Source organism: Nomascus leucogenys, chromosome 9, assembly GCF_006542625.1.
Source record: "Nomascus leucogenys isolate Asia chromosome 9, Asia_NLE_v1, whole genome shotgun sequence".
Lineage (NCBI taxonomy): Eukaryota > Metazoa > Chordata > Mammalia > Primates > Hylobatidae > Nomascus > Nomascus leucogenys.
In genome coordinates, this window is record NC_044389.1 from 48952645 (window position 1) to 48963259 (window position 10615).

The 10615-nt window shown below is 50.8% G+C and overlaps 1 protein-coding gene across 1 annotated transcript; it reads right to left on the bottom strand.

The window, feature by feature from the left end:
• Positions 1-2092: 2092 nt before the first annotated feature.
• Positions 2093-4562, bottom strand: GSX2 (GS homeobox 2). Its single transcript, XM_003268381.4, has 2 exons — positions 3675-4562; positions 2093-3010 (listed from the first exon to the last, which is right to left on the bottom strand). The coding sequence occupies exons 1-2, from the start codon at positions 4246-4248 to the stop codon at positions 2670-2672; spliced, it is 915 nt and encodes a 304-aa protein (XP_003268429.2). The 5' UTR covers positions 4249-4562; the 3' UTR covers positions 2093-2669.
• Between the last annotated feature and the right edge of the window lie 6053 nt (positions 4563-10615).

Consider the following 10615-nt stretch of genomic DNA (forward strand, 5'->3'; position numbering starts at 1 on the left):
TAACCAAAAAAGTCCACTCTGCATCGGATGTCCTAGAAGGAAGACCTCCCTGGGAACCCTGGAGAACGTTTTCTTCTATGGAGAGTGTCCCAGTATCTAAATATCTAAATAGGTATCGCTACGCTTTTTTTTTTTTTTTTTTTTTTTGCCTCTGAGCAGAAATACTTTGTTTATTCTCCTTTCCCTAGGGAACTTCCCCAAAGATCGAAGCAAGAGGGGCTGGGGCCATCCAAGCAGATCCAAACCATCTAAACAGGGTTGGCCCTGCGGCTATCTGCGGCATGGCAGAGCTGGGCCCACCGCGCACGGTACCAGGTGTTCCAAGTGCGTGGCTCCGCAGGGCCTGGGAGCCGGGAGCCAGGCGAGGCTTAAGAGACTGTGATCGGGGCTAGTCATGGACATAGGGGAGGGCTAAACCTGAGCGCTGAGCCCCAGAGAGGCCGGGCTGGGTAGATGGAACGGGGACCAGAGGGGTCTCCCCACAGCCCAGAGGAAGCTTAGCTTTGGGCAAGAGCGCAAAGAGCTGCAGCAGGCGCTCTTTGTGCTTCTTATATCCCCTGGTGGAAATAGTCTGCTTAAACTCCTGTTCTTTGCGTCTGCAAACTCCCTTCCTCCCACCTCTGCTCTCGCGCGCGCGGAGAGGCCCGCTTCTTGGGAAGAAGGGAGACAGAATCTTTTGGAAAGGCAGCCGGCCTGCGCCTCCTCCCTTTAGTGGCGGGCAGGGCGAAGAGCCCGGAGCTCTGCGCGTGAGAGACAGGAGGAAAGAGATCCAGAGGCCTGAGCCTCCCAGGCCGAGCAGTAGTGAGCCGGCTATCTGGGACCTCTGCGCAGGACAGAGCTCAGCACATTGCACAAAGCGCCGGCAGCTCCCTTTTCAGCCTGACACAGTGCGGGCCCTCCTCCCTATGTCCCTTGACTGAACGAAGAGGGATTTTCCTTCTGAGCCTACTGTGTGTGTGTGTGGCGCGCTAAATACAACACTCAGGGAAAACCATGGCCAGTTTTAGAACCCCAACCGTACCTGGTAAGGTTCAGTCCGACCGGCCTCAAGTAACTCAGACCTAAAGCCCTTGTGTATTGTGTTGTCATTAACTCCTATAGCTTGGACCTATTGGGTGGCATCTTTATAGAACCTAATCAGAAATCACACCAGTTGAGGATTAGTGGGGCTCAGCTTGCAGGGAATGAGACCTCTTCGTTTTCCTGTTTCCAGCTTCTTCACTTCTCTCCCTAAGATAACAAGCCCAGGCTGCACTGAGGAGAGAGCCAGTTGCCCTGCTGAGGGAAGAGCTAGAAATAAGTCTTCTCTGGGACCAGGCTTAAAGGAAGTGATTCTGCTAGGCTGTGGGAAGGGGGGTGGCCGGGCGGGGACTAGAAGGGAGCCAAATTAACTGAACGTTAGGGAGACCGGGAAAAAAAAAACCCCGAAACTCAAAGGTCTAAAGGCATCTCTGGGCTGCTTTGAAAAAGTGAGATTATAACTCTTTGAACAGAATACTTCCTGTCCCTGACTTTCTGTTTTCTCAACATTGAGGGAAACCCGCTAATTCTGCCTGCAGCATCGTTTTTAAGTTTCCACTGTTTGCTTCTGACCTGTTTGATGGATTGTTGCTCTTCCTAAAACTATTCTGACTCTACAAATTCCTTCACATAATTCAAGTTTCCGTACTGAGAGAAATGAGGAAGTAGAAAGAAGAAAACAAAAACTAGATGCGGGATTTTTACCCTTCCTTGCTAAATAAAGGTTTACCTGTCATTAATGGTCAGTGTCATTCTAAATGGAGTGATTTGTCCTATCAACTGTCTAAATGGAGTGATTTGTCCTATCAAAATAGGAGGTTGCCTATTTTGAGGATGGAGAGGCACTGCCTGGTAGATGCATCATGACTAAAGGTGCCTCCTTGGCGAAAGTTCCGTTACATAGAAAACTTATTGAGCCACAAACTCCCCAGTCAAGAGACCCACATTACCAAGTTCTTACTCAACATTTTCCTCCAATTCCTCAGACAGCTTTTTCCTGCATATGCCTTTCTCTAGACATTGGAGGAGGGGGCAGGAGAAGATAGGGAGAGCAAACACCACAAATTTAAAATTCTGGTTTTTGTTTCATTTATTTAAATAAATATAAATATAAATTTTATATAAAACTATTCACATACAAAGGGACTTCCAGCGACTTAGATTTTAAATTCTCCCCAGTTGAAATTTTAGAAAGCAAGACCTATAGGGTCTAATTTTCTAAATTATTTTCAACTTGGGTGTTTTTGTTTGAAAACGACAAGAGAAAATAATCAATAAACCCTGTGTTCTTATCGAGTTCTGAAAGAGAGTAGGGATGGGAAAATGACATGTGCTTTCAAAAACCCCATACAGTGTTAAACTTAAACCAACCCTGTTTTTCCTCTGTTGTACGACAAGAATGAGTTGAATTATACGTTATTTACATTTTTTAAAAAAAATCTATAACTTCGAGTTGGAGCCCTAGATAAACAGGTCAAGAAGGAGACGCGAAGGATCAGGCCCCAGCTTGTCCATTCCAGAACTTCCAGGTTCGTTTCTTCTCCAGATGGGACCACTGCAATGAGCAAGGATTTTGGCCCCTGGGTGCCCCACGCCTTGGCGTTGCCTGATCTGCCAGGAGCGGGGGATGTGAGGGAGGAGGCCCTCCCTCATAAGGGGGAAATCTCCTTGTCATCGTTGGCCGAGGCCGGCGACAGGGAGTCCTCATCCTCGGAGCGCGCGTAGTGCACCTGGCTCCCGACGCACTTGCAGCCCGCGTGACTGTTCCTCTGCGTGCCCTTCCCCTCCTTCTTGTGCTTCACTCGGCGGTTCTGAAACCAGATTTTCACCTGCTTCTCCGACAGGTTCAGGTAAGTGGCGATTTCAATCCTCCGGAGTCGAGACAGGTACATGTTGGAAGAGAATTCTCTCTCCAGCTCCAGGAGCTGCGTGCTAGTGAATGCCGTCCTCATCCTCTTGCCATTGGGTACCTGGCTGGCGTCAGAGCCTCCTGCGGACCGGCGAAGAGAGGGTAGAGAGGTAAGGCTCGGGCAAGGCGCTCCCACCCCTCGTGCTAACCAGGACGCATTTCAGGGACCCACCCGGGGAAGCCCAGCCGAACATCTGTATCCCTTTCCCATTTTAAGGCACGTGGTTGCTTAGCGGGGAAGAAAAGAGACGTGCAAATCAAATAAAGGTCTTCGATGCGCAGGATGCGAAGTCACAGGACTAAAGAGGGATGGGGGCTTGCACTATCTGATCGTCTCTCTTTGAGCCTAGCGGAGAAGCGCGCAGGCTTAGCCAAAAACGTCAAAACGCTTTAGCCAGACCCGACGCGGGGATGCCACACAGGTTCAAACACACCCACCCCAAACCCCAAGCAGTTAATCTCCGGTTTCTCCGCCGTGACGTTCGAGGTCCCTAAGGCCCCAGTATTAATAAGGCAATACTCGAGCACCTAGTACTAGGAGTAAAACGCACCAGGCTGAGTGGAGAAGCTGGCGAACTAACTTCCACCTTCGTGGAACTTCCGTGGCTGACTCTACAGTTACACTAAAAGCCCCTCCTCCCTCTTCACCCTGTCCCCGGGCTCGCACTTCCTCCACTGGAGGTGGAAAGTTTGCTCCAGGAGCGCGAAAGACGCGGAGCGCAGGTGCCCCAAGACCCCGCCCTACCCATGGTGAGGCAGTGGAATCTCCGCGGGTCCGCCACGTTGTAGGCGGTGGCGGTGCAGACAGGTGCGTGGTGTTGCGGGTGCCCCAAGGCCGCCGCGGCCGCCGCCGCTGCTGCTGCTGCTGCCGCCGCCGCGGCCGAGCCAGGCTGCTGGGGCTGATGGTGGTGATGGTGGTGCTGCGGCGGATGGTGGTGATGATGCGCATGGTTCACCCGCGGACAAAACTGCGCGTCCACAGGAGCAGAAGAGAACTGGCTCTTAAGCAGAGGCAATGCCCCTGCGGCCCCCGCCACCCCACTGCCTCCGGCCCCGGTAACCCCGGCCCCTGCGCCCCCGCTGCTGGCGCCCACAGACCCCCGAGAGGAGTGCAGGTGCGAAGTGACGCAGAGAGGGCACACGCAGAACGCGCCGCTCTTGCGGGACGGGCAGCCGGGGCCGGACACGGACATCACCAATGGGGACGGCATGCCAAGCGGGATGAAGAAATCCGGCCCGGGGTGCGGTTCAGGCAGCGAGGGCGCAGGCCGTGAGGTGTCCTTGATGATGAGCGAGTCGACATAGAAGGAGCGAGACATGTCGAGAGGGGTGGGTGGCTGGAAGCCCCGGCCGGTCGCGGCGACCCCTCTCCTCTAGTGTTCTAAGCTGTGCCCTGGGAGCCGCGCAGACACGGGCAGTCAAGCCCTTGGGGACGCAGAAGTGTTGGCGTCTAGGCTGGGAACAAAGGGGTCCCCGGAGAGGGCTGGTCCTCACGTCCCCCGCCCGGCGCCCCGGCTCGGGTATTTTATAGCCCCCCACCCTGGCACGTGATGCTGCGGAGTACCGCTGGGCTCAGGCTCCTCGGCAGCTCCCCACCCTCGGGATAGGCTGCCCGAGTCACAACAGAAGCCGCGAGGAGGGGCGGGCGCGCGGCGGGGAAGAACTCGGGGGAGGGGGATGGGGGAGACTTTGCAAAGTGTAGGTTTTGTTAATTTCCCGGGGAGGCCGGCCTCCTCCCCCTCTTTCTCCACGCTTTACTGAGAAATCACAGCGCTGCATCCTCCATCCCACCCCATCTCGCTACCCTGGCCCCAGCCCAACTCTTCCCCACGCCCCACCGCAAAGCGTACCAGGTGGGGACTTGGAGGCCTTTTTAATAGGAATGCTCAGTGTTCCCAGCTCCTCTGTGGTAGGAGTGGCTGCGGCGCGGTGAAGTGTGAGGCCTGCGGTTTGGAGCAGGATTGTGGGGGCGGCGGACTGGCAGTCGTCCAGTCCCTGAGCGCAGCTCTGGCCACGGTTACACCTACCCCTGTCCACAGCTTTTGGACTTGGCAGAGGTCATTCAGGTGGTTAGTTCAGGACGGTCCGGCGCAGAACAGTGAGGCCTCCCAGCTAAGAAACCGTCAAGCTTTTCATGCTGATGTTCGACAAGGTCTTAAGTGTCTTTGTACTTGGGGCCCTCCTGGGGCCACTCAGACCAACGACCCTTCCTTGTTTCCCTTTCTGATCGGCACGTCCCACTTCCGCAGAGAGAGAGAGATGCTGAAGAGTCACCCTTTTCTTTCTCCAAGTAGTTAACACTATGGCATTCCAGGGCAACCCTACAAAGTCCATCCTGAAGATTTTGGAGGGAGGACCTCAAACACCAAGCCCTCCTAAAGACGGAGCAGGGATTAGACAGACCTTCGCTCTGGGTCTGAGGATTTCCTGTCCCTCATTTTTACCAATCTTGGGCAGCTTAGCAAGGCTAACCAGGAAGCACTCTTCCTCTGCATCTTAAGAACCTAAAAAGGATGAAGAGGATTCAGCCATCCAGGGAATCTTGCCTCTGATTGGAAGAAGTGGCTTTGTAAGGGAAATCTCTCTGGTCCATGGAAGTCTTGCGCACCTCTCACTGCCCGAGAGAGGGTGGCTGCCAAACTATTGGGACTATTTATCTTCGGAGAAGGCAAGGCAGCAGAGGTGGCCATTTTCTCTCTTCCTTTCCCCCTGCAGAAAAGCGGGCTGGGGCCATGAGGTTGGGCAATAGCTAAAAGTCTGATTCTTTTTCCAGAAGGGCTAACTTCAATCCTGAGTTAATGATGGTGCTAAGAAACTTAGAGACAGGACTCCCTCCACCTGAGAGAACAAGGTGCCCAAATCCAGGAGAGCACTAGCTAGAGCCACGGCTCTATCTTTCCATCCTCTGTCTTCCCCTCTCCATCTCTGCGACGGTCTCTCTTGCCTGCTAGAGAAGTCTAATTGGGTTGTAGGGATGCCCCGCTCTGGGGAGCCCAGGATTTATGGATGGCAATTAAAGTTTTATGAATTGCAGCTGAGGCTGGTTATTGAGCTATTTGAATGTGATTAGAATTCAATTAGAAAGTGGTTAGTGGACGGTGGGTCTCTGGAGTGTAAACAGACAGCTATTCCAGAAATGTGCTAATCCAACATCTTGTGACAACAATTAAGGAGTCTCAGGGCTTAACATGGGGCAGCTCAGCTGTAACTACTTTTGTGCCACAAGGTCTGCAGACGCTCAGGCTCACCCCAGCCCGCCCTTGTTCATGACTGGAGGATCTAGGCAATCCCTGAAATCATTTCAGCCCCAGGAAGAAGGCTTGGAGCCACTGATGGAGAATGGCAACAAAAATATCCTGCAGAGTGGCAGGATATTTTTTACAGTCCTAAACTGTCCAAATAGATGACTCGATTTCCCCCATTCACTTTGCAACTATACATGCATATATAGATATAGATACTCTTTAAGAATAATAGCTTTCTCTCTTTTCCTCCTCTGGGTTAGGTACCCGGTTATCCGCAGTCTGTTTTGGGCTGATGGTTTGAGTCACAATGTTCCCAGCGGTTTGGGATGTGTTCAGAGGAAGAGCTCCTATGCTGAAGTCCTAGAAATCGCACCCCTGTGCAGACCATTTTACTTTAGAGAATCTTAACTATGCAAGAGGCTTGTGCATCTTATTCAATTTGTGTCTGACTATGGAAACTTTCATTTTTCAGTGCCAAGGAATTTTGAGAAATGTGAGGGGCTCATGGGGTTTCCTAAAGACTTCAGGGGCAGCAGCGGTTTCAGACCAGGCTGAGGCTGAAAGCAAGACCATGTCTGAAAAACTTGCCCCTTAGGGTACTAGGTTAATTGCTTCAGCCCACCAAGAGCAAGTATACTGGAATCCTATTTCTTGCATAGTTTCTGTCCACTCCGACTCACTTCTCTAGTTCTCTTTGGATCTCTCAGTGTCTGCCAGTCTCTCTCCCTCCTCCTTTTCTGAGTCCAGCCCCTATCTGGCCCTACCTGCCTATCCCCTACTCAAAGGAAGCCTACCCTCCATGCCCCAGGGGCAGCACTGCCCCCCGCCCCCACCCCGGCCCTGCCCAGCCCTACCGTTCCCCAGAGTGCAGTGCCCTGAACCAGCAGGAGACCCCAAATTCAGCTTTCTTTTCCTGAGAGGGAGCAGAAGACCATTGGCGTGTGCCCATAGTGCCTGAGCCGCCACACAATTTTATTTCTCAGTGATTCTGTCCGATAAAATGTCATCGTCCGTTAAGTAATCCCCAAAATGAGAGTTCTTATGAGCCTATAATGAGCTCTAATTGCCACGACTCCGGGAGCCACGTGGAAGGATTTATTCGGTATTAAGCAGTCGGGTACAGAGTACAGGCTGTTACCTAAGCCATTACTTTCATAATTCAAGGAGAAAATTAGTTCTTTTAAAGGAAGGGGGAAATATTTTTATTATCTCCCTCTTGTTCAGGACGATAGAGGATGATTTTGTCTTCCTTGAGTGCAAGACAGTGTCACATATGTGATGGTAACAAAATTGTTCTTTGTACCTCCTCCTGGCCAAGGCACTCCACTCTTACCTTCAACTCACAAAAAAAAATCAAAGCTGTTCTAGAAAGAATAGCAGAGGCATGGCCTTCTTGTCTCTGGATTCTCCAAGTTGAGCCTGGGTGAGCAGTTTCCTTTCAGCCCAACCTTGAGATTTGAATTCTGAGTTCTAGCTTCCAAAAGGTCTCCAGTACTTCTTCCTAGCTCTGGAATGTCACCTGACCTGAACCCCACATTCTTATCTCACTTCTCTTTCTTCCTGTTTCCTTTCATGGGCAAAGTCAGGAAAAGTAAAGGGTAGGGACTTAGCGTTGCTTATTCAACAGGCCCCAGAGTTCTGACCCGTTCCTGTGCTTAGCTGTTTTCTTCAGGCTGTAACTCCCACTTTGCCCCTCCCTCTGTGTCCTCCAAACCCCGCCCCCCCCCCCCCCCCACCACCACTTTCATCCCCAGTCCTTTTTTCTCTTAGTTTCAGCATTTGCCCACATGGTTCTCCAGCTCCAAATGGAGGCTGCAGGCAGGGCGGGACAGCCCGGGAGTTGGCGGGGCCGCCTCGGATTTATTTGCTCCTCTTACATTGATTTCATATTAGTTTCCAAAGCGATGAATGATCTCAAAGCTGGGTTTTGTTAGCCGAACACAAACAGGAGACAGGACTTACTTGCCCCCAGCTCCCTTTAATGAGGTCATTATCAAAGCGTGAACAAGTCTATGAATGTTTTATTGAAAGTGCATCGTTAACTTGTATCCATCCTTTTCTCCGAGTGGCATTGTGATATTGCTGTCTGTGGCACATCTTACCCGATATAGCCCGAGATTTCCCCATTCTCTGTAACCAGGCAACCCTTTCTGAATACCCAAAAATTGAAAAGAACCGCTTAGTCTTCAAGAAAGTCCTCAATAATAGTGGAAAAGAACAAAGATCCAGGAGACAACAAAATGCCACAGGGGTGACTTTTCATGAGCAATTATCTCTCATTAATCAGAAGAACAGCTGCAATATTAATTTTCTCTCTTTCTTCCTCTCTTTTCACAGTCCCCAACATTTGAATAATCATAAATTTTGATTTTATGAAGGAGTCACATTTTCAGGGGCTGTAGGAAAGCAGCTACCTAGGTGAAGACAAGGAGAAAATGCTCTCATTTTATTTTATTTTTTGTTTGGGTAAAGCTGCCAACAAAGCAAAATGGAAAAATAAAAATAAGAAATGCCAGAGAAAATGCCCCCCCCCTTTCTTCTTCTAGATGGCTGTTGAGAATAAGGACTCTCTTCTCCCCCACCCTCTGCTCACAACTACCCCTCCTTTCTTTCCTCCCCCCGCCCAGACCCATTCCCCAGTTTTGCTCTGAGCAGGGCGGAGGGAAATGTCCCTGGCGTCTGGCGTGGGAGTTTCAGCCGGGTTTCTGCCCGTTTAACTTGCAAACGTGAAGCCAAGCGTTGTCGATCTGACCAAAGAGACACTCTTTGGGCGTAACTTGCATTGTGGCCATCAAAAGCCCGCCAGCCTTGGATGAACTGAGACGTGTATTCAGCAGAAATGGGGCGCTCGCTCTCCTTTCAGGCTCTGGAGAGGCAATTGTTCACAGGATGTGTAGCCAGGGTGGAAAACGTGGGTCCCCAGATAAGGCTATAACCTGCAAACGAGCTTGGGGGAGTTAAAAGAATCTCATTAAAGCCCCGGCTGCAATTAGCAAATACACACTCATAGAGAACTCAAGCTCCTCTTGAAAAGCTGTGGGTCAAGATGAAAGAGGGCAGTTGGGAGCTAGTCCCCACATTCTTGTACTGCTTGAGTGATGGGGGGCTCAGGAGCCAGGCTATTCCTTCAGCTGCCCCAATATTGTTAGTTTTAATGCAAGGCCAGGGAAGGCCTTTCTAGAGGGAGGGCAGGCTGTGGGCCCTGTGTTCATGCACCACCAAAAATAATCTTGCTTCTCCCTGGTGTTTATTCAGAACGGATGGGCTTTTGAGAAACCTGAATTCGCCTTTGTGCTCACCACAGTTGCAAGAGTTCAATTCGGCCCTCTGAGAAGAAGCAGCAGGGAGAGGGGGCTGGGCGGGTGGTAGTGGAGGTCTTCTGAGAAATAAGTGAGGGGTTTGGCTTAGAATTTCAGGAACGGCCCAGTTGGAAAAAAGTTTTGAAGGCACTGAATGCCTGCCACACAGCCCCTCTGCTCCCCACTTCACTTTAATTAATATTCGCCCACCCCCAAATCCTCAAGCCGAACAAGGCATCCCTCTCCCACCCTCAGAGCTCCCCTCTGTCATCAGAATAAAATTTATCGAGCGCCTACTCTGTGCCCAGCGTGTGCTAGGCACTGCAGGGTGCAGGCCTGAAAAGGCCGAGACAGTATCCAATAGAATATTGCTTCATTTCAGTAACAATGGCCTGAGGTGGGGAACAATTATCCGGATAATTGAAGCAAATGCTTCACCTCCCTCCCTCCCTCTCCAGTTCTCCTGGCACTTACTATTTTTTACTACCCTATTCAGAGATGTGGTTTTTGTATTGGAGGGCGGGCGGGGGAGGCAGGGAGTGTGTAAGAGGAGGGTTGAATTATTCACATGCATACCAATTCCCCACTTCCCTTGGCCTAAATTTTCTGAAAGCTTGGAGCCAAAATAGCTGCTTAGTTATGGGAGCAAAGACTTAAAAAAAAAGTGGTTTTCGATCTTGGTCATCTACAAAAATCACCTGGAGAGCTTTATAAAAATACTGATTACCTAAGGGATTTCGACTTAATGATGTGAGGCTGGAACACGGCGGGGTGGAGATGGAGGGGGAGACAGAATTCAACCAGAATTCTGCATGCAGTTCTGATGTAGTTGAGAAATAAACGATAAATCCTGCCCCCTACGCCCTCCTATCATGGAATCTGAAGAGAGCAACGTAACTTCTTTGAGCCTTATCTGGTCATTTGATAGTTAGAAAGTGTGTATTGAGTGCCTATTATACCCCAGGCTGCGCGCAAGGGAATTCAGTAGCGCAAGGGAATTCAGTAGCACAAGACCCGCCCCCGGGGAGTTTCCAAGTTAAGCGAATTAATAAATTAACTCGGAGCTGGTGAGTTAAAAAGGTCGTGTGAATATGAAAGAAAAGCTCAAGGGGCTCTGGGTGATGATAAAACCGAAGCTTGAA